The following is a 27,991-nucleotide window of genomic DNA, read 5'->3' as shown; positions in this document are numbered from 1 at the left end:
GTGAGCCAGAGGCTGTTGCCTAGCAACGAGCATTGAAGATGCCCTGGATCCCAGGCAGAAGGGAGAAATTTCAGCAGCGCCCCCAGCAAATGCTCCAGCCACAGGGTAGGAGGTGGGGAGGGAGGAAAAGGTGAGGGATACTATGTCTCTCAGGGCCACGTGAGCAGGGATCTTGAGGCCAAACAAAGGCAGGGGAGACGGAGCACAGTCAGTGGGCAGAGCGGAGCACTCCATCATCGCACTGGGTCAGTCCACGAATGACCGTGAGTGAGGCTTGACTGCCACCCTTACTGCTCTAGGGGGCTGTGTCTCTGGACGGTGGGTGGGCCCAGATTTCTAGGTGTCAGTGTGGGGTGGAGGCGTGGATTGCTGTAGGTGGCAGTGACAGGTCTAAGTGTGGTTATGTGAGTCATGTGTGTGCTGCTTCACGGGGGAGGGGGTGGCAAAGGGATCTCCTGTCCGCGTTGGTCCTGCACACCTTCCATTGGAAGCAGCAGAGTAGCGGGTGGGAGCGAAGCTGAATCATTTTCTGTTATCCTGAGATGAGCCCTGCTGTCAGGGTGTGTGGCCTACTACCTGGTTTGAGCACTGGTGTACCGGGCTAACTCTATAGATGTAGAAATCTTAAAAATTAAACTGCTTTGAAGAAATGAGGCCTGGAACTGAGAAGTGGGACAAACAGGGAAGGGGGGGGCTTGGGATCCTATGTGTGGGACTGTGTCCCAGTTCTCTGTAAGAAGGGGTGTGGCTTGGAGCTCAAAAAAGGTGACTAGGGGCGGGGTCTGAACGTCTAGGGCTGTGCCCTTGGGGAAGGGGCGGGGCTTGAAGTTTGGAGAAAAGAGCGCGAGTACCTTGAATTTTATAAAGGAAGGAACTGAACTTGAGACGCTGTGCGTTTGGAGGTTGTGAGCAGGACTTGAAGCCTGTTATTCACTAAAGAGGGTGTGAACCGGGCCTACGGCTCCTTATGGCTTGGGATTTCTAACAGTGGAGGTCCTTAGGCCTGGAACTCTCGAAGGAAAAAGTCTGCAATTCTGGGAATGGGAGTATGCTCTTGGGAGACTTTAAGTTTTAGGGCAGGAAAGGGGGTCTGGTATCTTCTAGGGGCAGGAATGGAGATGGGTGCAGGAGGGTTCAGAGCTGGGAGTCCCCTGGGAGCAGATTTGTGGGTCAGGGATGGAGTCTGGGTCGACTGAAGAGCAGAGGTTTGGAGGAACAAATTTTCACAGGTGGTGAGTCTGGAACCACGAAGGATAGGACCTTGGAAAGGCCCAATGTGGATCTGAGCCGTTCATATCAGCCAGACCTGGGGCCTAGTGCAGGATTGGCATTCATTCCCAGAACCTTAAGCGTGGGGGGGGGGGCTCACAAGGGAGCTTCTACCCTTTACAGCAGCGAGAGAGCTCAATTCCGACCAAGTTACCCCAGGGATGACGCCTGCCAGCAGGAGTCTTGCTTAGGGGTCCTTGCTCCGCCCTCTTATCCCTACCAATTGTAAGCACCCCTCATTTTGGGGCCCCTGCTCCACGAGAAGGTTCACAGAGTCAGTACCTAACTCTTGACTTCCTCCGACCTCCTGGCGTACTCGAGACCGCAGAGCCCCCACCGGCACCTGTCAGTCTATCCCCTCCCTTGCCACCTCTGGATTGGCAGCGCGGGGAGCGCTAGCAGTGCAGGGTTCTGATTGGTGGGAAGTTCGCAGCCCCCGGCGCGGATTATGGAGAAAGTGAGTCGGCCTGGGGCGGGGGCGGGGGCGGGGCTGCGAGGAGCCGGACCCGCTGGACAGATCGCCAGCCAGGACCCTGGACTCCGCGCCGGACAAGATGCGGCGCCTTGGCCTCAGAGGCCGCCGCCCCCTGCTGCTGGTGCTGCTGCTACCGCTCCTCTCAGCCACCGCCGCCACCGTGGGCCCCAGTCCCAGCCCCAGCCCCAGCCAGGCCGTCCAGGTCCCGTTGGTTTCGAGTCGCCCGGCCGGGTAAGCCGCACTGCAGACCCTTCTTCTTTGTGCCCCCTGTACTCCAAAGTCTGGTGATCTGGGGGAACCAGAACCTTCAGATTTAGGGGAACACGAATCCACTGCTTCAGTGAAAGGATGCGTAGACCATGATTCTTGGATCTCTTTCGGACCCCGATTTTGTAGGAGTGAGGATCCGGAGGGTACTGAGACTCTAAGAGGAGGGTCCTTCCAATGGTGCGGAGATGGATAAGGCTCCAGGGAATCCTGGGGTTTATTGGGGAAAGGTTTTGAATTTTAGAATAAGAGAGATGGGTGGGGCTCTCCAGCTAGAAAGGAATTCCCCAAGGTTTTTTAGGTGCTCAAAAAGGAAGGGTGTTAATTATGAGGTTCCAAAGGACTTTCTGCTGGAATTGAGATGTTCTGGATTTCTAAGGTGGGGGGCACTGTATTAACTTAAAAGGACCTTTGGATTTTTCTAATAGAGTAAGAAGACGTGGACGCTTGGGTGGATGGCGGAGGGACTTGAGGAGAGGGGTGTGAGTGTGTTGGAAGGGGAGTTCTTCAGGTTTTATTAAGGTTGGGGATGCTCTATTTCCCAGAATTAGAGAACTCTAGGTACCAGTGATTTCGCGGCAAGAGATCTGGGTTATCCTGTAGACTGTAGATTTGGGGGATTAGAGTCACCCCTACTGTTTGCGGGTGACGAGATCGAAGGAAAATCTGCCCAACACCCTCACCCCCCGCCCCGGCGGCCTTGCGCTCGGTTACAAAGGCTCTGGGCTCTGCTCCCGCCTAGGTCTCTGCGAATGCGTTTAGTAACCCGAGCCGCGCGGGGGGCGGGGCCGGGAAGGGGTTAACCGGGAGAAAACACGGGAGGGATGACGGCGGGATTGGGGGTCTCGGAGGCTTCCCCCACTCTGGCGGCCTCCACCACCGGGTCCCACTCGTGTGAAAGGATCCCACATGGTGAATATCCCTTTCTCAGAATCCTCCACTGATTTCCCAGGGCCTGAACCGGCTCACTTGTCCAACGCCTCCCCTTAGCCTAGGGATAATGGACTTGTCTGGGGGGCCCTGGCGACGCACTTTTGCTGGAGTTGGAGGCTGAGCCACTGAGAAGCGCTGCGCGCTGAGATGTTTCCAGGAACGACCCCTTCTTCCCGGTCAATCAGAAAACAGGTCCAAAGATCAGGAGACGCTGGTTGCAGGACACCCAGCGTGCAAGAACAGGAATGGGAAAGAAGTCGGTTCCTGGGATTCTTAGTCCTGAGTTGTGACTTCTTCAGTATCGCGTTCCACCTCAGCACTCTGATGAACCCACAGTCCAAAGGGATGCCGCTGAAGTCTGTGGACGTGGCGCCACCTGCCGACCAGACTCAGGATGACGGCTGAGTCCCAGCTAGGGACGTAAGGGAGGGCGGAGTTCTAGATCCAGACAGCAGAAGCTTGGAAATGCACTTAGAAACGTTCTTTTGTTATTTTTAAAAAACATTTAAAAAATATTTTAAAATATATTTCTCAATAAGGCCTAAGTGCCAATCCTACTTCATAAGACACATAAAAGTAAGTTTCCTCCACTCCTGGAGAATCTAAGCCAATATTCCTCCTAACATTGTATAGATGGGAAACTTAGACATGCAGAGAAGTGCTCCAAGTTAGTCACAATTATTCTGAGATTCCCTCAAGCCTTGTCTTGGTTCCCCCCAGATCTCCTTTGGGGAATTCTGGGGTGCTAGGAGTCTGAGTAACTTCCATGCCCCTATTGATAGCGTTGCTGCTTGTCGCTGCTGCCTAGGCCAGACACCCAGGAGGAGCCGCTGCATCCGAGGTGGGTTCCTCTGAATGAGGGGAGTATGTCAGGGGGTGAAAGGAGGTAGCAGCAGAGGGGCAGGGGAGGGAGCTCCCTTTTTCAGCCCTCATCCCAGTTGGAGAGCTGGATGCACTTGATGGAGGGAGAGACTCAACTCCCTCTTTCCCCACTTAGTCCCTGGCTGTCTCCAAAGCCTCCTGCAGGGTCCGAAGCTGCCCGCCTGAAAAGTGCAGAGACCTTCAGCGGTGCCTCTCCCCAATACCTCCCGTGCCAAGTCCCAGCCCCAGCACAAGGAAGAGACAGGTGTTCCTTAACTGGCAGCCACTGACGTGAGTCTGTGATTCCTCCTCTATTAGATCCTCCCTTGGGAAATGCCAGCTTTGCCACTATTTCCTCTCTCCTTCTCTTCTCCTTCTCTCTTTTCTGTCTTTCATAGTTTTTGTCTCAGTTTCTTCTCCAAGAGTCTGAAGAACACTCAAGGCCTGTTCCCCATAAACCGGTTGCCAGGAGAGTATTGGGCAGAGCCGTTACTGGGAGACCTTCTCCTAGTGTGGGATGCCCTTTTCTTGCGGGTGGGGGTCGGCTTAACTGCGGTGACTGTCGCTTCTCCTCCCCTTCCCACCCAGACTGCAGGAGGCCAGAGATCTGCTGAGCCGACGGCGGCCCCGAGGGCCAGGGAGCCGGGCACTGCAGAAAAGGAGGCCCCCACAGCGCGCCCCTGCCGGCCAGACCCAGGGTAAGAACATCCGCCCTTCCTCCGCCTGGGGGACTGGGGGTTCCGGGCCAGATAAAGCCGTCTGGTTCCCACGGTCTAGCCGCCGCCTACCCGTACCCCCCCACACACACACCCTTCAGCATTGTAGCTGAGACCACCCCACCCCCCAGCACGCGGCCACCTCTACAGACCCCCCGCGTCCGGCTGTGCGAGGTGAGCCCGGGACAGGACTAGATTCAGTCCAGAGGTGCTGACCCGTCGGGGTGGAGATGGGTGGGGCCGGGAAGCCAGGCGTCCGGGCTCCCGAAGAGAAGGGCGCTGGCCCAGAAGGGAGCGAGGCCGAACCAGTCCAGACAACAAAAGCGATTGTGCGGGTTGGCGCCTGCCAGAGCACCTAATGCCCAAGCTTGCGGGGAGTCTGGGGACGACAGGCTCCCCCGCCCCCGCACCTCTTCCCCGGACCCTCCCCTGCTCCTTCTCTCCTTCTATAACTCCAGACCCCCAGGCTAGAACACCCTCTAGTCTCAACCACCCTCAAAAGTCCTCCTCCTGCTGTGGCCTTCAGCCCAGATGTGTCCCCTCCTCCCTAAAGTCTTCCAGATGTGGGCCCCGAGCCAGATGTGAGGACCCGCGCCCACAGCCTCAATCCATTTCTTCCCTTTATCCATTTTCACTTCGTCTACCAGGTGTGGGGGTCTTGGCCAGATTTGGCTGCATCTTCAAGTGTGTCCCACCCCCATAGCTTCCTCTCCAGGATCCGGACTCCTAATTCCTTCTCGTGCCCATGTGCACGGACCCTTCTCCCTCAGATGTGCCACCTGGCTGCCTAGATGCGCCATAATAGCCCTCTCTCTAGAGAAGTCTCTCTGTGTGCCTAGGGTAGAGAATCAGCCTTTAGCTGTCTCCCCAAATGCGGCCCCCACTACTCTTCATGAGTTTCCCCTTTATGGATTCAGCTCCGTCTGGGGGGAAAACCTGCCCGCCCCCACCTGTTCCCTTCCCCGCCACTCCCCTGCGGGCCCCATCCACTTGTTGAAGCACGGGTGGGGAGAGGGGGGGCGCCCCCTCCCCCTTGTGAGTCTAGCGCCCAGCCTTTGCGCCTCTGGCTAAGCGCCCAGCCCCACGCGCCCCCGCGCGGCCGCCGGGGAGGGAGTGGTGGGGAGGGGGGGGGCCTGAGCGGGGGCGCGGCCGCCCTCCCCCGCGGGCGGGCGGGCGCGGCCGGGCCCCTCGGGCGGGCTGGGGCGGCGTCGCGGCGGAGCGCGGCGCTGCAGCCATGGCGGGCGGCGCGCGGCTGCTCTGGGTGCCGCTATTGGTGCTGCTAGCGCAGCTCGGGCCGCAGCCCGGGCTGGGCCGTCCCCGAGAGCGTCTCCGCGTGCGCTTCACCCCGGCGGTGTGCGGCCTGCGCTGCATCCATGGGCCCACCGGCTCCCACTGTACCCCGACCTGCGCGCCCCGCAACGCTACCAGCGTGGACAGCGGCGCGCCCGGCGGGGCGGCCCCCGGGGGACCGGGCTTCCGCGCCTGTGAGTGCGAGGTGGTGCTCCCCGAGGGAGGGTTTCCTCAAGGGAGAAGGATCCCCAGAGATGGGGAGACAATCCCCATGGGAGAAGGAGTTCAGACTCTGTCGTACTGGGGAAGCTCTGGGAACTTACGGAAGGGGGCTCCTAAGTCCTGTTTGGAGGAGTGGGTCCGGAGGGTCCTGCTTTTGCATGCAATGCGTGTTCTCAGGGACCTGTGGTGTCCCACCTGAGGGGGTAGGGGACAGTTTCCTGCCTTCGAGTCAAAGTCAAAGTGGGGATCTCAGAATTGAGGAGCTTAAGAGCTTTGAAAAAGGAGCCCAAATTCTGAGCCTCTTCATAATGGTACCTCAGAGATCAAAGGAGAGTTTCAGGGTTGCATGGGGGAGTCTCAGTCTCTGTGTAAGGGTGGGAAGGATTAGGAGAGTCCGCATGGGATGCCTGTGAGGGAAGAACTTGGGATGAGAAGAGCTGAAAGGGAAAGGGCCCAGGGAAAATGTGTGTGGGAGGGTGTCTCTCAAGACCTGAGTTGCAGGGAACCCACGTGCGACCGAAATCTAGATAGGAGATCTGTGGAGGGGGCGCCCCCTGGGGGAAGAGGAGACCAAAGAAGTGTGCACCCGGCACCCCTAAACATGGGGAGCCATCAAGAGGTTCAGGTGAGGTGGGGAGGGCGTGCCACCTGTTGTCCCAGTGTGCTGGAATAGGTAGGCTCTCCAGGATCGGGTCCTCCCTGCCCCCTCCCTACCCCTTAGGCCCACTGAAGTGGGGAGTGGGGGCCCCTGGCGCCGAGAACTCGCCCAGCCTGGCCCCCAGCCAGCCCAACCTCGGCCCGGCCGGCGTGAGCTCATCTCCCGCCTGAGACCCCGCCCGCTGCCACTCCCTCTCTCCTCCCCTTCCTCCCTCCTTCCTTTACTCCCTCCTGGCCCAGCCCCAACGCGCCCGTGCCAGGCGCCTTGCCCAGGCGTGTGCCAAGCCCTTGGAGGCGCAAGGAGGGGCATGTGAAGGGGAACTGACCTCAGCAGGACCTCAGTGTCCTCAACTCTCTGTTCTTCCAGGGTTTGGGGACATGGTGTTGGCCTGACCATTCTGGTGGCACCCTGGGGTGTGGGCACTCTCAAAGAACTGTGCTAGAGGCCTGCATTCAGGCTAAGAGAAGACAGAGAAATGCCTTCCAAAGCTAGAAAACACTCCTAGACCTGGCTGAGTTGCTATCACCCCATCAGAGACTGCTCCGATTTTAGATTCTTGCTTCCTAGGCCCAGAGCTCCAGGACCCCATTAGAATACCTGAAGTTCTGGTCTGACTCTCCAAACTAGGGGAGCCCAGATTCCAAGCTTCCTCCCCACCCCGTCAGAAGATTCCAGACACCAGTTCCTCCAGTAAAATTCCCTTCCAATCTTTTGAGGCAATCTCCCCAAACTGTGCACCTCATCAGACAACCCTAATATTGTTCCTCCACTACTTCTCCCTACCTCCAGGAGAAACTCTACATCACAAGCCTTATGCAGTGATAACTCCACTCCCCAGCTGAATTCTCTTCCTAACAAAAGGCTCCCCATTTTCTTATATTTCCAGCTGAGCCTTCCCCAGTTCCATCACATTCCTGATTTCTATCTAAGTCCTGTACTTTCAGCTGATGTTCTCCCCAGGAACTTTAGATCTCATGTATTCTCAACCCTAGAATTGGTCTCTATCAGGGATTCTCCCAATAGGACTCCAGACATTGTGCTTCCCCCATGCAGCCATTAATAAAAAGATTTGGGCATCTAATCCCTTAGCTGTGAGGAGAGGTTGTTTCCCCAGTATCTTAGGGTCCCAGCCAGTTGAGTCTTATGTTCTGGAATCATCCAGGAATTCCATTTCTTCATCTAAACCCTGTTCTCAGCACGCTCAAACGCCATCCCCTAGCAGGCACTGGAGTCCTGTTCTCTAGATGACTCTCCCCCAAAAGACTTGAAAGACTCCTTTGGATGAGAACCTCAGTTTCCTCTAAGCTAATCTTTCCCTGATCCATCCCAGAATCCGTGAACCATCTTTGAACTCCAGACAACTGCCCTCTAGTTGATCTCTTCCCAGAACTCCTGTCCCCTGACCCTTCTAAATTGAAGTGTCTTCCCCTGTGTTTTCCTCTCTAGAGTTGTGGCTCAGAATCCCATACTCGCCTCCCTGGACAGCCTGGCCGCCTGCCCCCTCCCCTGCGCACAGCTGTCTCCAGCTGTTTTCGGCAACCCCGGGGGGAGAAAGGGAGGGGGTGCCCTCGAAAGACACGTCCGGCCTCCTTTGGCTCAACGGTCCCGGGGCTCCCCAAGGGTTCGGAATGCGGAGCCGCCGCCCTGCCCCCGCCGCACCCCTCTCTTTGTTTACCCCGCCGCACAGCTGGCAGTGCCCCGCCCAGAGGTGGCCTGGGGCCCAACGAGGACGCGCAGAGGGGAGAGGAGGCGCGTTCCCGCGTGCTGCCCCGCCCGGTGCTACCGGAGGCGGGAAGGCAGAGCTAGAACTTTGGAACCCGAGTCCGAGGGGAAGTGGGCGGAGACAGGGGCGGTGGGAGGGACCAAGACGCCAGCCATCCTAGAGGTGAAGCGGGAGGGGCGTTAGCGAGCCCGAGCAAATCAGAGTGAGGAAAGGGGATGGGCGGGGCTAAAGGTGTCAGGTTAGGCGCCTTGATCAGGCGGGGTTTAGAATCAGGCTGGTGGAAGGTGATGTGGGCGGGACTAGAAGGGAGGCCTGACCAATGGGTGTAGCTGGACCCTTGTGCACTGGTTCTGAGAATGGGGGTGGGCATAGAGTGCAAAGGGGACAGAGTTGGAAGCGGGGAATTATGCCAAGGAGTAACTAAGATGAGGTTTGAGTTGATGGAAGAGACCAGAACTGGCTTGGAGGGATTGAAATAGCAGAGGACCCAGCCAGACGACGGGAGGCAGGGCTAAATGCTAAGGAAGAGCTAGCGTGGGCTATGGGAGGCTGAGCCAATCGGCGGGAATGGAGCTGTCTGGGCGGAGCTGTAACGCCGTGTACTCCGCTAGAAAGAAAGTGGTTCTGTGGAACTCGAAAACAAATGGAAGGAAAGTGAATGAAGAGCCAGAGGGCGTGGGGATACCACCTACTGGGTGGAGCTATTTCATAGACGGACGGGGTTGGGCGGGACCACAAGACCGCTAAGGCAGAGAGATTTAGAATGAGTGATATCTTAAGGGACTGCTTATAATGTTGGGGTCTGAGCTAGCTTGGATGCATTGACCTCTGGGGTATCTGCCAGGCATAGTGCTCACTTTGAGTGTCCTCACTTTCTCCCCGTCCCAGTTTTGTGTCCATTGATCTGTCACAACGGCGGCGTATGCGTGAAGCCTGATCGCTGCCTCTGTCCCCCGGACTTCGCTGGCAAATTCTGCCAGTTGCACTCTTCGGGCGCCCGACCTCCGGCCCCAGCCATGCCAGGCCTCACCCGCTCCGTGTACACCATGCCACTGGCCAACCATCGCGACGATGAACACGGTGAGGAGAGTGTGGCCAAAGTCCCCTGGATCCCTCTGAAAACCGTCTCATTCATTGTTCCTCGGACCCAAATCTTGCTGTCTTCTCAAGTACTTTTCACCAGCTCACCCATCCATTTCTAGCCCCAGTCTATAAGAACCCTTGTGGACATTCTTTTGCCCGCTCTGACTCCTTCCAGGCGTGGCGTCTATGGTGAGCGTGCATGTGGAACACCCACAAGAGGCCTCGGTGGTGGTGCACCAGGTGGAGCGTGTGTCTGGGCCGTGGGAAGAGACGGACGCCGAAGCGGTGGCTAGGGCTGAGGCGGTGGCGCGAGCGGAGGCGGCGGCGCCCTACACGGTGTTGGCACAGAGCGCACCACGGGAGGACGGCTACTCCGATGCTTCAGGCTATGGTTACTGTTTTCGGGAGCTGCGCGGAAGCGAAGTGAGAGTAGGCCGGTGGGGAGGGGTCCCAAGCATGCCACCGCACGGGGGCGCGCTCACCCAACACTTCCCCACAGTGTGCGTCACCGCTTCCCGGACTTCGGACTCAAGAGGTCTGCTGTCGAGAGACCGGCTTGGCCTGGGGGGTTCATGACTGTCAGCCTTGCTCAGAGCACCTGGGTAAGCCCCAAGAGGTCTCCGAGGTGCTCGGAATCAAGGAGGGAGGCGAACTTCTCTCTCCGTACTCTGCCCATAGATAAATCCTGTTTACAAATTCTAGTTACCTCTACCCGGTTGTGGGGATCAAGTCTAGATCTATCCATACCTTTCAGTGTCAACCACCTCGTTTTCTAACTCTGGCAACTTCTTTTCTCAACCTGCTTTTATCCCCATACATTCACCTCTGGAGCCTCGGTATTTATTTTCTCAGTGCCAATTTAAGGCACTTCAAACTACACCCAACATCCTTCAGTCCCTCCCACCACTTAGGCTCCGCCCACATACCGCCCAGCCCACCTCTTGCCTTTTTCCACAGGGAACTCCAACCGAGTTGGTGTTGCAGATGGGCCTTGTCCAGCCGGCTTCGAGAGGGTTAATGGGTCCTGCGAAGGTGAGGAGCACGCGAGAGAGGGTCTTGGCTCTAAGGACGGGGCTGAATCAAATCCCCGACTTAGGATGATTTCCCCAAACTTTACAGATGTGGATGAGTGCGCCACAGGTGGGCGCTGCCAGCACGGGGAGTGTGCCAACACGCGCGGCGGGTACACGTGTGTGTGCCCCGATGGCTTTCTGCTCGACTCATCCCGCAGCAGTTGCATCTGTGAGTTGCCAACATGGGGCTGAAGCAGGGTCCCAAACCACCCCCATCCCTGACCTCAAACCACATCTCAGAGCATTCCTGAACGCTTAATTCCCTCAGACCCCCCAGATCCTTCCAACCCGTGTCCCTCCTCTATTCGTCTTAGATCACACTCAGAACCTATCAGATTCTCCTATACTTTCAGATGACTTCCTGTGAGTCTTCAAATTCTCCACCAGTCCCTCAAATCCAAAGCTTTTGGATCCAGATCCCTTCAGATTTCCAAACTGTCTTGAGTTCCTCTTAGACCTCCAAATCCAGCCTTTCCCTTCGACTACTACATCACCTTCAGATCCTGAGATCTTTCTCAGATTCTCTCTTTGACCCCTCAAACTCATCCCATAGCCCCCAGAGCCCTCAGCTTTTCTTCAGACCCTTTAGACTTACCCCAAATGCCCAACACCCCCACCTCACCCTCTTTGGACCAATCCCCTACCTCCCAAATCCCTCAGTTCTGAAGCATTCCCTAGCCCCTGAAGAATTTCCTTCCTCTCTCCCAGCCCAGCACGTGATCTCAGAGGCTAAGGGGCCTTGCTTCCGCGTGCTCCGAGATGGCGGCTGCTCTCTGCCCATTCTGCGCAACATCACCAAGCAGATCTGCTGCTGTAGCCGTGTGGGTAAGGCCTGGGGTCGAGGCTGCCAGCTCTGCCCACCTTTTGGCTCAGGTGAGTGCCTTCTGATGAGCCTAGCCCCACTCACAGAGTGCTCAGTCTAAGCTCTGCGACTCACTACCATTCTAACCCCACTGGGCCCTATCGTCAGCCAGGCCCTCAACCTCTGAGGCCCGCTGGACTCCACTAAGGACTTCCCCTCCATCCTTAGCCACACCTGCTCCATCACCCTGAGGCTCACCATCCTGCAACTGGGCTGTCTCCTGAGAATCATCCTCAGTCCCCAAAATATGCAACCCTATCCCAGAGCTTTGGCCAAGTCCCAGGCTCCTGAGACACTGCCTTCAGCTTGGGCTCCCCTTTTAGGGCCCCCTAAGACATGACCCTTCCTGGCATTCTAACTTCTGCTAAAACAGCCCCACAAGAGCTGTTTTCTGATGTTCAATTTGGTCCCTACAGGCCACAAACCAAACTCTGCCCTCAACCCCACTCCCTGCCTATCCCAAATGGGGAAAAGCTCTCATGGTCCCACCGTTAGCCTCTGAGATGTTGAATTCTTTTGCTAGGGCACCTTGCCATTGTAGCATCCAAGCCAAACACCTGACGCACTCTCAGCCTAAACCCCACACCCAGCCAAGGCCCACCTTTAGATTCCCTCTTTTTCATATACCCACCTCTTGGGCCCTCTTCTAACTCTCCCCCTTTCCTGTTCCCAGAGGGTTTTCGAGAGATCTGTCCAGCTGGCCCTGGTTACCACTACTCAGCCTCTGACCTCCGCTACAACACCAGACCCTTGGGCCAGGAGCCACCTAGAGTGTCCCTCAGCCAGCCACGTGCCCCACAAGTCACCCTTCGGCCTCCCATAGGTGAGGTGGCTTCTGAGGGAGGGGGTATCATTTTCAAGGTATTTCCTCAGGGAAAGGAAGAGAGAAGCCAGGACACCCAAATTCAGGTCTTCACTTCCTGATATACCTTCCTTACCAGGCTCTCTGCCCACACATAGACCTGAGCCCCGGCCTGAGCCTCGGCCTGAGCCCCGGCCTATCCCTGAGCTTCCCCTGCCCAGCATTCCTGCCTGGACTGGTCCTGAGATTCCTGAATCAGGTGCGGCAGAAAGATTTGAGGGTGTTGATGGGGATGGGACAGGTGAGATTCTGGGGGAAGAGGCTCCAAGATAAAGATACTAAGAAAAAAAAGAGAAATAAGAAATCGGGGGGGGGGGGGGGCTGGGGTTGTGACTCAGTGGTAGAGTCTTGCCTAGCACATGTGAGGCACTGGGTTCCATTCTCAGCATCACATAAAAATAAAAATGAATAAAAAAGGAAGAAAAGAAATGGGTCAGAAGAGATAAGAATGCAAAGGGTTGGATGGCAGTTAGATCAGGTGCTGGAGTATGAATTGGGCTCAATTCTGTTAATTGAGCAAATCTTTTAAACCCTGTGTGAGTCAGTTTTTTGTTCTGTAAAATGGGAATCACTGTGAAATTTTCCATGAGAGATTGCTGATGTGTTGGACACATAGTAACTGCCCTGTTACTGTTAGATAAGTCATTATTTTTTGGAACTAGTCAAAGATGGATACCTTTGGGTGGGATTGTGAACAGAGGATTCTGGCAAGGACCTGATGAGAACGTCCTATGTTAAAGGAGAGCAGATTCCCATCCAAGACTGGGCTTGAGGAGGAGACATGCAAGAAGGTGTTTTAGGCAAGAGGACTTGAGGGGATTGTACTGGGATAGAAGGGACAAAGAGTTCAGAATTGCGGGAACCTGGCCTGACTCCGCCTCCCCCCCCCCCCCCCCCCGCCCAGGTCCCTCCTCAATCGTGTGTCAGCGCAATCCCCAGGTCTGTGGCCCAGGTCGCTGCATACCACGGCCCAGTGGTTACACTTGCGCGTGTGACTCGGGTTTCCGGCTCAGCCCCCAGGGCACCCGCTGCATCGGTAAGCTGGGCTGAAGGGCGGAGCTGGACCGGGAGGGCGCTCTACCCTGTCACCTCGTGACCAGTCCTCCCTCCGTGCCCTCAGACGTGGATGAATGTCGCCGCATACCCCCGCCTTGTGCTCCCGGGCGCTGCGAGAACACGCCAGGCAGTTTTCGCTGCGTGTGCGGCCCGGGCTTCCGAGCCGGCCCGCGGGCTACCGAGTGCCTGGGTGAGAAATCCGTGCCGCCCCGCTCCAGGCCGCACCCAGCCTGGGTGTGGCTTCTGCTCGCGGTCCAGAACGGCCCCCTCCCTCCTTCGCCTCCCCACACCAGTCTAGTCCTTCCACTGCCCTGTCCTGCCGTGGCCCCAGCCCGCCTGGGGTCATCTCTCTCTCGGCGACACGACAGCCCTGCAGCCAAATAGGCTCTTCCTTTCGAGGCCCAGTCGGGGTTCGACTGCCCAGCCCGGCTCCGCCCTCCCGTTGGCTCCGCCCTTTTGATCTCCTGCGAGTTCCCCGCCCTCAGGCCCCGCCTCTGTCTGCTGCATCCAGTTCCCTGACCACGACCCCTGATTCCACCCTTGTCACACCAGAGCCTCATCCCCAAACTGCCGCCCCCTTCTCTTGCCCCGCTCCTGCCTTTCCTTTCTTTGCTGGGTCCCCAAAGCTGCTCTCTCTTCCCACCCTTACCTTTCCCAGGCTCCACCCTCCCCCAGTTTGCCTCCTCTCACGGTCTCCCTTTCCGACTCTGTCCTGGAGGGGTCCCCAGACCGTGCCCTGCCCTCCCGGCTCAATCACGGTCTTCGTTTTAAGCCCACTCACACACCCCCAAGCCCCGCCCTTGCCCTTGCCCGCCCCTCTTTTCCCCAACTACCTATGCCGGGCCACACACCTTCCTCCGCGCCTCCGCGGACTGTCGGTCTCAGTCCAGCTGCCCGGTTCTGCCCACAGACGTGGATGAGTGCCAGCGCGTGCCGCCGCCGTGTGACCGCGGGCGCTGCGAGAACACGCCAGGCAGCTTCCTCTGCGTGTGCCCCGCTGGGTACCAGGCAGCACTGCACGGAGCCAGCTGCCAGGGTGAGGAACTGAGGGGGTCAGAAGGAAAGGGGGCCCAAGGGGAAGGGTATAGGGGCAGTAATGAAGATTGGGGAACTGAGCAATGGGGCGAAGGGAGGCTGACTACCGGGAGATTGAGGCTGGGTTCTGAGAACGAGACGTGTGGCTTAGAGTGACCCAGGCATGGAAAAGGCCAAGTGATGAGAAACAGAAAGACTGAGTCTGGAAGGTGGAGAAGCACAGTAGGAGGGATGGAGAAGTCAGTAATTGGAAAGGGGAGCAGAATTATGGAGGCTAGCTAGAGAGGAGGCTAGAGAGGCAGAGTTCTAGGAGCCAGCCAGCTAGCTTAATAGGGATTGATGGAGAATGGAGAGGAGGAACGATGGAGGGTGTAAAGTCAGGGATGGAGGCCAGGTACATGGATGGATCATGGGACAGGAAGGGGGAAGGGGACAAAGAAAAGCAGTGATGGGGTCCCCTTGCCCCACACAGATGTGGACGAATGCACGCAGAGCCCAGGCCTATGTGGCCGCGGCGTGTGTGAGAACCTGTCCGGCTCTTTCCGCTGTGTTTGCCCGGCTGGCTTCCGGGGTTCGGCGTGTGAAGAGGATGTGGATGAGTGTGCCCAGGAGCCGCCACCCTGTGGGCCAGGCCGCTGTGACAACACGGCTGGCTCCTTTCACTGTGCCTGCCCAGCTGGCTTCCGCTCCAGAGGGCCTGGGGCCCCCTGCCAAGGTGAGGTGCTAGGTCCAACCCTGCAGCCCTGCTACTTGCTGTGGGGACTAGATAGTCATTGGGGGTGGGGGGTGTCAGAGAAACCAAGTGATATGCTCCGTGATGGAGGCCAGGGGCAGAAAGGTGGGATACTGAGAAGGCAGGAGGATATGACTCTAGTCTTCGCTTTCTTAAAATGAGAATGTTCCCCATTCCTCTTCCTTTTTGAATGATATGCTTGTGCTTATGGGAACCCTGAAGAGGGGAAACTGAGGCAGGGAAGGCAACACAGAGGAGCCGGTGCCTTAGCTTCTGTATCAGCTGGAGAGGCCATAAATAGGGAAATAAGGAATGGCTTTGTCATTTGAGAGGAGGGGGCCAGTCTGGCAATGTTCAGCAGGCTGGGTCAAGACAGGAATGTTGGGGTGGGTAGGGATGGCAGGGGATCCAGGCCCCTTCCCTAGCCTGACTGATCTCCCCTGCCCCAGATGTGGATGAGTGTGCCCGTAGCCCCTCGCCTTGTGCCTATGGCCGGTGTGAGAACACAGAGGGCAGCTTCCAGTGTGTCTGCCCCACAGGCTTCCAACCCAACGCTGCTGGCTCTGAGTGCGAGGGTGAGGCCGGGGAGGGAGGGAGGTATGGGGGTGGGCGAGGTTGGCATGGGATTGTTCCTTCAAGACCACTTTCTCCCCTGTTCCTCAGATGTGAATGAATGTGAGAACCACTTGGCATGTCCTGGACAGGAGTGTGTGAACTCACCTGGCTCTTTCCAGTGCAGGGCCTGTCCTTCTGGCCACCATCTGCACCGTGGCAGATGCACTGGTAAGATCAGGCCTTGACTGTGACCTGCAACCTGTATCATGACCCCCTGACCCAGATGGTGACCCTGACCTGAACTATAACCTCCTGATCAGGACCTCAATCACCTTACCTGGACCACAACTCTCACAATCTGATTATGATCTGCCTAGACCACAGACCCCTGAACAGGTTGTGATCCCTTACCTGGTCCATGACTCTCAACCCTGAATGTGCTCTCCTGACTGAACACTAAACTTGACTGTGACATTTCATCCTAACCTTTATTGATAACCCACGACAACTTTGATAGCAGTTAATCTCCTGACCCTGACTGTCCCCTGACCATAAATGTGATCTGTGACCCTAACCATAACCCTGCCACAACCCTGTCCCTTGATCTTGTCTCCCTTACTGCCCCTGTCCTATCTCAGAATCTCTTCCCTGGAACCGGGTTAGGTCATTATCCCTGACCCTGACTCCTGATTTGAGGCAGAATCCCGGACTCTCACTGTAGCCTGTGATCCTAATGAATTTTCCAGTCATTCATTGACTCTGATCCATTATTCAGCAGAATCCCATAGATGGTCTTGATTTATGACCCATGTGCCATTTCAGAGTCCCTTTGCCTAACCCCAGGATACTGGCACAGGGAATTTCCAGACACCCAAACCCACAGGAATCAAATCCCAGTCCCCAGGGCTGCCATGGAGTCCTCATCCTGTTTTCTACTCAAGGCATTTTCCATCACTTCCCCCAGACCCCTCTGCTCCAAGGGGATGTGTTCAGTGTGCCCCTAGACTGGACCCCTTCTGAAACCCCTGCTCCCACAGATGTGGACGAATGCAGTTCAGGCGCCCCCTGCGGTCTCCATGGTCACTGCACTAACACCGAAGGCTCCTTCCGCTGCAGCTGCGCACCAGGGTACCGGGCGCCATCGGGTCTGCCCGGGCCCTGTGCAGGTGGGCAGGGTGGGGACAACAGGAGAGCCTGTCGGTGCTGAGATAGGCCTACTGGGGATATAGAAGTTGCAGTAAAGGACTGAGGGATCTGGGCGTGAGGAGTGCACTCGTGTAATCTCAGCGATTTGGGTGTCTGAGGCAGGAGAATCTCAAGTTCAAGGTCAGCCTCAGCAATTTAGTGAGACCCTGTCTCAAAAAAATAAAAAGGGATTGGGATGTGGATCAGTGGTAGAGCGCCCCAGGGTTCAATCCCCAGTACCAAATAAATAAACAAACAAAAGTGGGGCTGTGGGAGGAGTTTAGGCTTGGGTTGTGCGGGGTGCTGTTTGGGGGCGGGGCCTAGTTCTGGAGGGCCGGGTCAGGTGACCCCGCAGCCCAGCTGAATCTCGGGCATTCCTTAGACGTAAACGAGTGTCTGGAGGGCGACTTCTGCTTCCCCCACGGAGAGTGCCTCAACACCGATGGTTCCTTTGCCTGTACTTGTGCCCCCGGCTACCGGCCCGGACCCCGCGGAGCGTCTTGTCTCGGTCGGTACTCAGGCTGGTCCTGGACAAGGAGTGGGTGGCCTTCTAACAGGAAAAGGCGGGACAGGGAGAAGAAGGTGGAATCCCGGGGACTGAACTTTATGTCGGGGGGAGCGGGGCCATGGGGGGTCTCAAGGTGGTGACGGGGAGGGGCGGGACACGGGCAAGGGCGGAGTCTGAAGTTGGGCAGTGATTGGAAAGGACAGTCCTAAAGCCCCAGGTTCGGGGCTTGCAGGGAAGGAGGGTGCTTGAGGCGGGTGGGGGAGGGCGTTAAAGGCCTGGAGCGTGGAGGGGCGGGGAAAGGGCGGTGGAGGTGTGGCCTGGGTGTAGGCCGAGGAGGAGGTGGGTCTGGGTTTTCTACGATTGATCCGCAGACGTGGATGAGTGCAGCGAGGAGGACCTTTGCCAGAGCGGCCTCTGTACCAACACCGACGGCTCCTTCGAGTGCGTCTGTCCTCCGGGACACCGGGCCGGCCCAGACCTCGCCTCCTGCCTTGGTGAGAGGCCGCGCCCCGCCTTGATCCCTCCCCACCACTCCTTTTTGCCATGCACCTCGGCCTCTTCCTCACCGCTTCTTCACTGCCCCTCTCTGCTCCCTGGCATTCTCCTTCCTGCTGCTTTCTTGACTCCCTTAACTTGCTGGCCTCCTTTGCTTCTCCCGTCTGACCTCCTGGCCTCCCTCTTCAGATATTGATGAATGTCGTGAGCGGGGCCCCGCCCTGTGCGGGTCTCAGCGCTGTGAGAACTCCCCTGGCTCCTACCGCTGTGTCCGGGACTGCGATCCGGGCTATCACGCGGGACCCGAGGGCACCTGTGATGGTGAGACGAATCCCTCAACTCCATCCCCCAAGAGAGGTTCCTGGAATCCGCTCCCATGGGGACCGAGGAAGGACATCTTGCCCTATAAACTTGGAGAAAGGGGGCTCTGGGGTTGTGGCTCAGTGGTAGAGCACTCGCCTAGCATGCATGAGGCACTGTTTTCAATCCTCAGCACCACATAAAAATAAAATAAAGATACTGTGTCCACCAAAAATTTAAAAATAAATATTTTAAAAAAAAAAACTTGGAGAAAGGGAAGGGGCCCCTAACCAATGCACCCTTTACCCCATCCCGCCGTATCTCTGGGGCAGAAAGAAGCCACCATTGTGGCCTTGTATTTTCTTATAGAGGCAGGGGATGGAGGAGATACTCCTATCCCCAACCAGGGCAAGCCAGAGCCACCTGTGCCCCCTCTGTAGTTTGAGCCTAGTCTATTTTTTAAGGAAATAACCCACAAAGATATCTCTTGCCAGAACTGTTGGGACCTGCCCCTTCCAGTGGACCTATGGATAAAAACTTCTTCAGGCCACTTTGCCTCCTAACATAAACAGGGACATGCCTTCTTCCCACCCTCTACCACTCCTCCGCTCCTACCTGTCCTTCCAAAGAGGCCCCACCCTGGCTGTCATCCTTTGCTCTTATGAAATTCCCCCAAATTTCTTCAAGCACTAGGTCTTGCCCCTTTAAGCTCTGGCCCTTCCATTCATCCCTCTTGATTGTTCTTTCCCATTCCACAGACTTCTGCAGCCCTTGGAAACACATAGGCCCACACCTCCCCATCTTTCCTCTGCCTTCAGACCTATCCCTTGAGTACTCTTCTATTTTGCAGGTCTTCCCCCTAACTCTCCTCCACCCCTCATTCCTCTCTGGCTCCCATCCCTCCTTCAGACCCTGGCAGAGGACTGATGGGGGCAGGAGGAGCTGGGCTAATCACATGTGTGTGTGTGTGTGTGTGTGTGTGTGTGTGTGTGTGTGTGTGTGTCTGATTCCTCCTCGCTTTCTTGCAGATGTGGATGAATGCCAAGAATATGGCCCTGCAATTTGTGGAGCTCAGCGCTGTGAGAACACCCCTGGATCGTACCGCTGTACACCCGCCTGTGACCCAGGCTATCAGCCCATGCCAGGGGGTGGATGCCAGGGTGGGTACCCACTGGATGTTGGCTGAGATGTGTGGAAGGGGTGGAAGGTTCAGAAATGGCCTAACTGTCTGGTGATTGCAGATGTGGATGAGTGCCGGAACCGGTCCTTCTGTGGTGCCCATGCTGTGTGCCAGAACCTGCCTGGATCCTTCCAATGCCTCTGTGACCAGGGCTACGAGGGGGCGCGGGATGGGCGTCACTGCGTGGGTACGGGGCTCCAGGGGGTGGGCGAGAGCAAAGGGTAGGGGGAGAGGTGGAGCAGGTCCTGCTCCTGTCTGTGTATCTGGAGAAACATGAACTTAGGATTGTAGAATTTAGCTCTTGCAACAGAAGATCAGCTCCATATCAGTCAAAACTCTGCTAGTGGCAAGTGACAGAAGCTTTGTTCATTTGAGTTTTATTTTTTTCTGAGAACTTTTAAAAATATATCTTTTTCTAATATGTTATGAGGAAAATTACTAAGCATAACAAATTGAAAGAACTGACAAATGTACACCTGTATGCCTGTGATCTAGATTCTCTTTTTTAAATCATTTTCTTTATAATTGCTTTCTCACACACCTATCCATGAAGCCATTTTAATTTTTTAGGCAAATTTGAGTAAATTATAAACTTGGCATGGTGGTGCACACCTGTAATTGCAGTGACTTAGGAGGTTGAGTCAGGAAGATCACAAGTTCAAGACCAGTGGGCAACTTGGTGGAACTTCAGTCTCAAAATAAAACAAAAAAGGGCTGGGGATGTAGCTCCATGGTAGAGCACTTGCCTAGCATGTGCCATGCCCTGGGTTCAATCCCTAGTACCACAAAAAAAAAAAAAAAAAAAAGAAAGAAAAAAAAGGTAAACTGTAGGCATCAATACATTTCCTCCTTGATTCTTCAGTCTTCACATCATGAACTAGAGTTCAATGTATGTTTACACATATTTTCATTTGAGGTCCAATTTGCATACAGAAATGTGCATGAATCTTAATTACATATTTCGTGGGTTTAAAAAAAACAGGCTTTATTTCTTTTAAAAAAGAATTAAAATTGCAAAGTTCTGGGATATATTGGAGCTCTGGTATAACTGGATCTAAGAATATACCAAGGCTATCTCTGTCTCTGTGTCCCTCTCTCAGTTCTGCTGTCCTCTATGGGGTTTATTTTTAGGCAGACTCTCTCTTCATAATGACCAGGGTGGCCCTAGCAAGACTGAGCTAGCATCCTTAGTTGAACTGTGCTAGATCTAAAGGGGAAGGTTCCTTTTCAACATTTCCAGTGAAAGTCCCAAAACTGGGTTTAATTGGCCCAGTGTGGGTCTAAACCAGAGAAATGCAGTAATCTGGTTGATTCTGCCTTAGAGTAGAATTAGTCCTATTCAAAATAAATTAGTTGAAATTGGAGAAGCACAGAGTTCCCAAGGGAAAATCAGGATCTGTTACCAAAAGGAAAGTACAGGATGGGATCTGGGCCATTAAAGAAAGTCATTATATTTATTTGAAAGCTCATACTTTCAAATTTTTTGAACCACAAAAGGTCATAACCATTGATTCTCTTTCCCTTGTTATTTCCTGCTCACAGATGTGAATGAGTGTGAAACACTACAGGGTGTCTGTGGAGCTGCTCTGTGTGAAAATGTTGAAGGTTCCTTCCTCTGTGTCTGTCCTACCAGCCCTGAGGAGTTTGACCCCATGACTGGACGCTGTGTTCCCCCACGGACTTCTGCTGGTGAGACTAACATGACTATTTAACTGGTGGTGGCTGGTTGTACAGGAAAATTGATGTACAGCTGCCACCAGTTAAATGCTACCATGATGAACTAGATGAACTCTGTCACATTCCTTTACTCAACAATGTTCACAGGGCATACGCTGTGTTCAGGTCCTATTCTGGGCACTGAGGACAACAATGACTGAGAAAGATAATTCTCTGTTCATAAGGGGCTCACCATCCAATGGGGCAGACAGAGATATCATCAGATAGTGATAACCCAGAGGCATCAGGACTGGGAGGAAGGAAGCTAGGCCAGCAGGAATACACTGGCTGTGATGGGGAAAGCCTAGGGACTTGGAGGAGGTGCCTGACCTGAGAAAGAGGAGGGAGGGCTTCCTGGAGGAGACAATGTCTGAACTGAGAGCAGGAGGACGAGTGGAAAGGAGCAGGTGTTGAGAGGGGGTATTGGGCAGAGGACACAGCAAGAGGAAGGGCCTACGAAGGCAGGAAAGGACCTGGCATGCTGAAGGAGCAGCAGAAGCTCACATGGCATGAGGTGGAGAGCAAAGGAAGGGGGAGAGGCAGGTGCCAGAACACACTGGCTCACCCAGGAGGTTGGACTTTGCCCCAGGGCATTGTTGCACCTGTTTTAAGCAGGAAAGGTGCATAATAGAGGGGTGACACTGGAGGCTGGGACAGGGATCCAGAGAGAAGAGGACAGGGCTGGACCAAGGCAGGGGCGAGGGAAGGGGAGGGAGAGAAGGTGGGAGAGAAACCCAAGAGGCTATAGGGACAAGCCGTGGGGCTGCCTGGTGGGGCAACTACCCAGGAGGAAGCCTAGGTCTGGGGTGAAGACTGGGAGCCAGTTTGTCAGATGTGAAGATGGTGGGGCACCCAGGCCAGGGAAATGTCCTCCCCCACAGCGATGGGAGAGACACCTGGGGAATTGTAAGGCTGGGAGGCCAAAGATGTAGACACACAGGTGAGAGTGGTAGAAAGAGAACGACAGGTGGTGAGAGGCGTGGAGTCGGATTCTGCCACCAATGGCTGGCACCCTCTGGGCCTCAGTTTCCCCACCTCTGACATCCGGGGCCTGGGGGTGGGGTGCTGGGACTCAACCCATCCTAAGTGAAGCCCCTTGGTGGTTCCCCAGGTACATTTCCAGGTTCACAGCCCCAAGCACCTGCCAGCCCTAACCTGCCACCGGCCAGGCCTCCCCCACCATCCCCACCCCGCAGACCCAGCACACCCAGGCAGGGTCCTGTGGGCAGTGGGCGCCGGGAGTGTTACTTTGACACAGCAGCCCCAGATGCATGTGACAACATTCTGGCACGGAACGTGACATGGCAGGAGTGCTGCTGTACTGTGGGTGAGGGCTGGGGCAGCGGCTGCCGCATCCAGCAGTGCCCAAGCACTGAGACAGGTGGGTGGTAGACTGGTGGGTGGACGCAGGGCGGAAGGTTTGGGTGGGAATAGAGAGGCATGAGAGTAGGAAGGTGGGCACATTTGGACGTGTCATTGGGTACTGATACTGCCAGGGTAAGGAATGAACCACCAGCTACCAGGTGGTTGTGGGTGGGCATGCAGCTGAGAAGTGGTCACTAACAGGCAGAGGCCTGAACACATGGGCAGGAGGTAAAGGTTAGCACAGGCGCCCCAGGGCAGGGGCTGGGATTCTGAGGTCCTGGCTCAGCCTTTTCTCTGTTTGCAGCTGAATATCAGTCATTGTGCCCCCATGGCCGGGGCTACCTGGCACCCAGTGGAGACCTAAGCCTACGGAGAGGTGAGGCCAGACTTCATCCCCCACCCCCTATCAGGCCCCAGATCTGTCCCACCCTGTCTGTGTCTCTTCCTGTTTCTCTCTGTCTTTGGCCCTGTTTCTCTGTATCCATCTCCAACCCCATGCCCATCCCCACCCTCTCCGGTCTCCAGCTCTCCCTGTCTCTACTTCTGGTTTTCTACTGCCCTCTCTCTGCCTTGGTTTGTCTTTCCTGGTCACACGCCGCTGTCACACACTCCCCTCACCCAGCTGATCCCACACCCGGGCCTTCTCCCATCTCTCCTCACCCTTCCTGCAGATGTGGACGAATGCCAGCTCTTCAGAGACCAAGTATGCAAGAGCGGAGTCTGCGTGAACACAGCCCCAGGCTACTCTTGTTACTGCAGCAACGGATACTACTACCACGCTCAGAGGCTGGAGTGCGTTGGTATGAGCCCCACCTCTACCATCTTCCTCCCTCTCCCCAACCCCTGGCCAAGCCAGCCCCAACTCGGTAGGCGGCCATCACAGCGGGAAGTCCTTCCTGGAGTCTAGACTCCCTCTATCACAGTGTCAGTGCTTGGGGAGAAAGAGAAATTGGAAGGGGATGGGTAGGTGGAGAAGGCCGCCTCTTAACCACTCCCTCTATGGCTCCCTAGATAATGACGAATGCGCCGACGAGGAGCCAGCTTGTGAAGGAGGCCGCTGTGTCAACACGGTGGGCTCTTATCACTGCACATGCGAGCCCCCACTTGTGCTGGACGGCTCGCGGCGCCGCTGCGTCTCCAACGAGAGCCAGAGCCTGGGTAATTCCGCCCCGGCCGCCCCCACGTGTTCCAGCCCCCTGGCTCCGCCCCCGCCCGGGGGCCAATCTCCTTTGGCTCCACCCCACGGGCCACGCCTTTGTCGGGTCACGCCCCTCGCGCTCCTGGAGAAGGCCACGCCCCCTCGGCCCTGCAGGCTGTCTTTGTGTGGATCTCAGAGGCAGCTGGCCTGGTGGTTGAAGTTTTTAGAGGCAGTCTGCCACTTACTGGCACGTTGCATATCTCCTCTTGGACCTAGTTTCCCGCTTGCGTGTTGAGTGACTAGCTCTTACCTTACAGTGTAGAATTTTATTTTATTTGTAATGACAGAAGGGAGCCTAGCCTTACTGAGTGCTAAATGATTGCTACCCGTTAGTAGTTTTCTGTGTGTCTAATTCTCTCTGCGTTTCTATCTTTTGGATTTGTAACTTTTTTTTTTTTTTTTTTAATATAGTGCTGGGAATTGAACCCAGGGCCTTGTGCATGCGAGGAGAGCACACTACCAACTGAGCTATATCCCCAGCTATCTTTTGGATTTTATATGCATATCTGACACTCTCTCAATCTGTCTTTGTTTCCAGGTCTCTCTTTCTCTTGGTCTCTCTATCTCATTTGGTCTTTTCTTTCTCCCTTTTGGTCTCTGTGCACTTTCCTCCCTCTCTTTGTAGACCTCTGTCAATCTTTCTTGAGTTTCTCTCGGATTGGCTCTCTGTGTCTCCGCATTTCTGTTTTTGCCCTCTGGCCCAAAGTCTCTTCTCTCATTTTCAAGTGAAACCTAAAAATTCAAACAGTTCCTGTGTTGCTACAACATCCCCCTCACCATGAGACTTCAAATAATGCCCAGAGAAGGGAAGCAAAGGCCCTAAGTTCACAAAGCTCTCTAGAGGCTGGAATTGGGTAGCACCTCTCAGATCCCATCTCCCAGGCCTCTTCTTCTGTCCTCTCCTCCTACACAACAGTCTCCTGCCAAAACAAGTCCTGTCCTTAATGCAGAACCCTGGACCTACCTCAAAGGGCTTCTGAGAGTCACATCACAGCTGAGAAGAATCTGTTGATAGGCAGAAGGTGGCTGGGCTCCAGCAGGGGAGGGGGCTCAGCACTTGGGAGGATGCAAGTGCCTTTCCACCCTGATACATCCTGTCACCATCTGCAGATGACAATCTGGGAGTATGCTGGCAGGAAGTGGGGCCTGACCTCGTTTGTAGTCGCCCACGGCTGGACCGGCAGGCCACCTACACAGAGTGCTGTTGTCTCTATGGAGAAGCCTGGGGCATGGACTGTGCCCTCTGCCCTGCCCAGGACTCAGGTACTGCCACTAGCCTAGGCTGCACTCCAGATCCTGCCCCTTAGGTTTCTAATCCAGCCAGGCCTTTGGACTTCCCAGTCTTGGAACCACAGATCCTCCCAGTTGGCACCTTAACCTCCTTATCACAGTCCATACCCAAATCTTAGTTCCCAAATAAAATCCCAAAGACTTCCAAGTCTCAGTGACACAAACCCTAAGGCCAGATTCAGCAGATCCCAGAGTTCCAGCACCATAGGCTCCTGGAGTCTGATCTCTTGTACCCTCAACTCCTGGTCTCTAAAACCCCAAGGCACAACCTTTGAGATGCCCTCTCCCAAATCCTGGACCCTAGACTTCATACACCAGTTGCACAGACCCCCCAACCCTGGCCCACAGACTGCTAGGTCTTCAGATTTCCAGGTCCCGGTGGCTGAGACCCCTCCCATGCATCCTGGCCTAATCCACAAAACACCTTTATCTCATTGCTCGCGGTCCCTAGTTCTAACTCCCATGGACCCCCTAAACTCTAATTCTTAGCTGTAGTATTCAGTACTTGATCCCAGTACCTCTGAATTACCACCTCAGCCTCCAGACTCTCAATCCTGACACCAGAAACCCCTAATCCTACTCCTCCAATCCAGCACCCTCCTTTCAAGTGCTTCCCACCCAGGCCTCAGCCCAGGGTCCTTCCCATCCTCTGGGCTTCTCTTCCCAGGGTCGGGGCTGTGGGTGGAGGGGGTGGGTGCAGATGCACACAGAGCTGATTGTGTGGCTTTGCTTCTGTTCACAGATGACTTTGAGGCCCTGTGCAATGTGCTGCGTCCCCCTGCATATGGCCCCCCTCGGCCAGGTGGCTTTGGGCTGCCCTATGAGTATGGCCCAGACATAGGCCCCCCTTACCAGGGCCTCCCCTATGGGCCTGAGTTGTACCCACCACCTGTGCTGCCCTATGACCCCTACCCACCACCCCCTGGACCCTTTGCCCGCCGGGAAGCCCCTTACGGGGCACCACCCTTCGACATGCCGGACTTTGAGGATGATGGTGGCCCCTATGGTGAATCTGAGGCTCCTGCACCACCCAGCCGGGGCATGGGCTGGCCCTATCGGTCCCGTGACACCCGCGGCTCCTTCCCAGAGCCTGAGGAGTCCTCTGAAGGTCGAGGCTACACAGGTGAGCGCTGTGGGCCAGTGATGAGGAGTGGGGCCTACAGAGGCGAGGCCGAGGGAGGGAGGGAGAAGCTGAAAAAGAAGATAGGCCGAGAGACGGGGCAGAGATGGGAGCGATAAAGAGGACCAGAGAAAGACCCCTAGACCAACCGAGGGGAGGGGACGGAAAAGCTAGGAGAGCCAAATGAGGTGGAGCTCATGGCGCCCAGCGCCCCCGAGCTCTGGAGCAGGAGGGACAGTTTAGAATGAGACCCATGGTGGAGCCAAGGGCACCCACACTGGGACGTTCGGGTAGAGTGGTTGGGTGGGGGAATGAGGAGACCAAAGCCCCGTTTCCCTGGGTCTCCACAGATGCCCTGGCTGAGCCCTATGAGGGGCTGGAGGCCGAGGAGTGTGGGATCCTGGATGGCTGTGCCCACGGCCGCTGCGTGCGTGTTCCTGAAGGCTTCACCTGCGACTGCTTCGATGGCTACCGCCTGGACATAACCCGCATGGCCTGTGTCGGTGAGGGGCAGCAGGGAGAGGCAGGGCTCGCCCAGAGAGGGTGGGGACTCTGGTGGAGGTAGGTGGCCAAAAACCAGCTCCAAGGGGGTGATTCTTAATTAGGGGTGAGTCAGGGCTGGAGGAAGGCAGGGCTTGACCACAGGGCGGGTGGGGCTGGGCCTAGAAGCAGAAGGAGGAGTAGAGTCCTGCAGATTTCTAAGGACCACCAATGGTACCTTGGACGATTTGCCTGGCCTCTTTGGAAAGCCTCCGTCTTTCCATCTGTAAAATGGGAATATTAATCTATGTCTGTCAAGGCAAGGATAAAGCCAAGTGATGACAATCTGGAACTCTAGGGGAATCTGATAGACCTCAGGCTCAGTCCAGCAACTTGCTTTGTGACCCTTGAGAGCTCACTGTCCCTTGCTTAGCTTTTCTCATCTGGAAAATGGGTATAGTCAAAGAACCCAGTTTACAGAAGAGTTGTGAACATCATCAACACTTTCCTAATAACTGAGACCTATGTGTAAACTGAGGTTCAGAGAAGAGAATTGAGTCCCCTGAGGTCTCACAGCCAAGAAATAGCAGGGGGCTGGGCGCCCAGAGACTGGGAGACCTGGCCTGAGAACCTGCCTGGTGTAGGCTTGCTGTGTGACACCGGGCAAAGGGATTTCCTCCACTGGGCCTTGGTTTATACATCCGGGTCAAACAGGATCACAGGAGCTTCCTCATAGGGGTATTAGGAAGATAAGGTCAATACAGGTGACGTGTTTACCATAATATCTGGTATGAGGAAAGTGTTTACTGTTGTTGATATTATCAATATTATTTTCCTAGCAAAAATCTAGTGATGTAGCTCCCATACCCATCTTGGAAAGCTCAAATTGAGGCACAGAGCAGTTAAGCCACCTGCCAAGGCTCACACAGCCAGAAGGTAGAATTGGTCGGATTTAAGTCCAAACCAGACAGGCTCAACATCCCACATCCATACTTCTGCCCCACTGAGTCCCAGGGACCAGGGAGGCTAGATGCTGGGTCCTCAGCCTTGAGCAGCACTCCTTCAACCCCCTCCCCAGACATCAACGAGTGCGATGAGGCAGAGGCAGCCTCCCCACTCTGTGTCAACGCGCGCTGTGTCAACACCGATGGCTCCTTTCGCTGTATTTGCCGCCCGGGATTTGCACCCACACACCAGCCACACCACTGTGCGCCTGCGCGGCCCCGCGCCTGAATCCTACCCACGCCTGCCCTTGGGACGGTGCCCGGCACACCTGCAGCCTGTTAGTGTGCATGCGCACCGGGCATCCGCTGGGATTGAGATAATGGACACAGGATGAATAGACTCTAGGAGCGAGGTCTTCACTCTTCCCACCACTCCCAGCCCCTCTTGCCCGTGCCCTGGGCCTGGTCTCTTCCTAGGTTCCCTTCACATTTCCTTTCTGTTTTATAAAATGTTCAATTAAAAACACCTATTTTGTA

General features: G+C 55.7%; 1 protein-coding gene across 5 annotated transcripts; it reads left to right on the top strand.

Moving 5' to 3' along the window:
- The first annotated feature begins 23 nt into the window (after window positions 1-23).
- Ltbp4 (latent transforming growth factor beta binding protein 4) lies at window positions 24-27,991 on the top strand. 5 transcript variants are annotated; one of them, XM_078032048.1, is made up of 33 exons: window positions 24-105; window positions 3,753-3,785; window positions 3,961-4,096; window positions 4,394-4,503; window positions 9,303-9,494; window positions 9,673-9,920; window positions 9,997-10,099; window positions 10,455-10,529; window positions 10,617-10,739; window positions 11,279-11,443; window positions 12,106-12,255; window positions 12,374-12,493; window positions 13,199-13,330; window positions 13,415-13,540; window positions 14,261-14,386; window positions 14,858-15,100; window positions 15,568-15,693; window positions 15,782-15,901; window positions 16,711-16,839; window positions 17,241-17,366; window positions 17,738-17,860; window positions 18,051-18,182; window positions 19,190-19,321; window positions 19,403-19,528; window positions 20,884-21,030; window positions 22,169-22,438; window positions 22,727-22,798; window positions 23,094-23,222; window positions 23,434-23,580; window positions 24,731-24,883; window positions 25,653-26,033; window positions 26,381-26,533; window positions 27,589-27,991. In XM_078032048.1, exons 1-33 carry the CDS (start codon window positions 39-41, stop codon window positions 27,741-27,743), a joined length of 4,770 nt encoding a protein of 1,589 aa, XP_077888174.1. In that variant the 5' UTR covers window positions 24-38; the 3' UTR covers window positions 27,744-27,991. The 5 variants fall into 5 exon arrangements, with proteins under 5 accessions (XP_077888174.1, XP_077888177.1, XP_077888178.1 ...); XM_078032049.1 differs by having other exon boundaries at window positions 64-263; window positions 3,727-3,785; window positions 3,971-4,096; XM_078032051.1 differs by lacking the exon at window positions 15,568-15,693.

The sequence above is a fragment of the Ictidomys tridecemlineatus genome, chromosome 15 (genome assembly GCF_052094955.1).
Source record: "Ictidomys tridecemlineatus isolate mIctTri1 chromosome 15, mIctTri1.hap1, whole genome shotgun sequence".
Lineage (NCBI taxonomy): Eukaryota > Metazoa > Chordata > Mammalia > Rodentia > Sciuridae > Ictidomys > Ictidomys tridecemlineatus.
This window is presented reverse-complemented; position numbering and strand designations above follow the sequence as displayed.

What these genes read in the sequence shown, in the direction of transcription:
- Ltbp4 (XM_078032048.1), top strand. Translation starts at nt 39, where the DNA reads ATGCCCTGGATCCCAGGCAGAAGGGAGAAATTTCAGCAGCGCCCCCAG. An exon ending in ATCCCGCAGCAGTTGCATCT is followed by an intron (nt 10,740 to 11,278) that starts GTGAGTTGCCAA and finishes CCTCTCTCCCAG; the next exon opens with CCCAGCACGTGATCTCAGAG. An exon ending in GCCTGGGGCCCCCTGCCAAG is followed by an intron (nt 15,101 to 15,567) that starts GTGAGGTGCTAG and finishes CCCCTGCCCCAG; the next exon opens with ATGTGGATGAGTGTGCCCGT.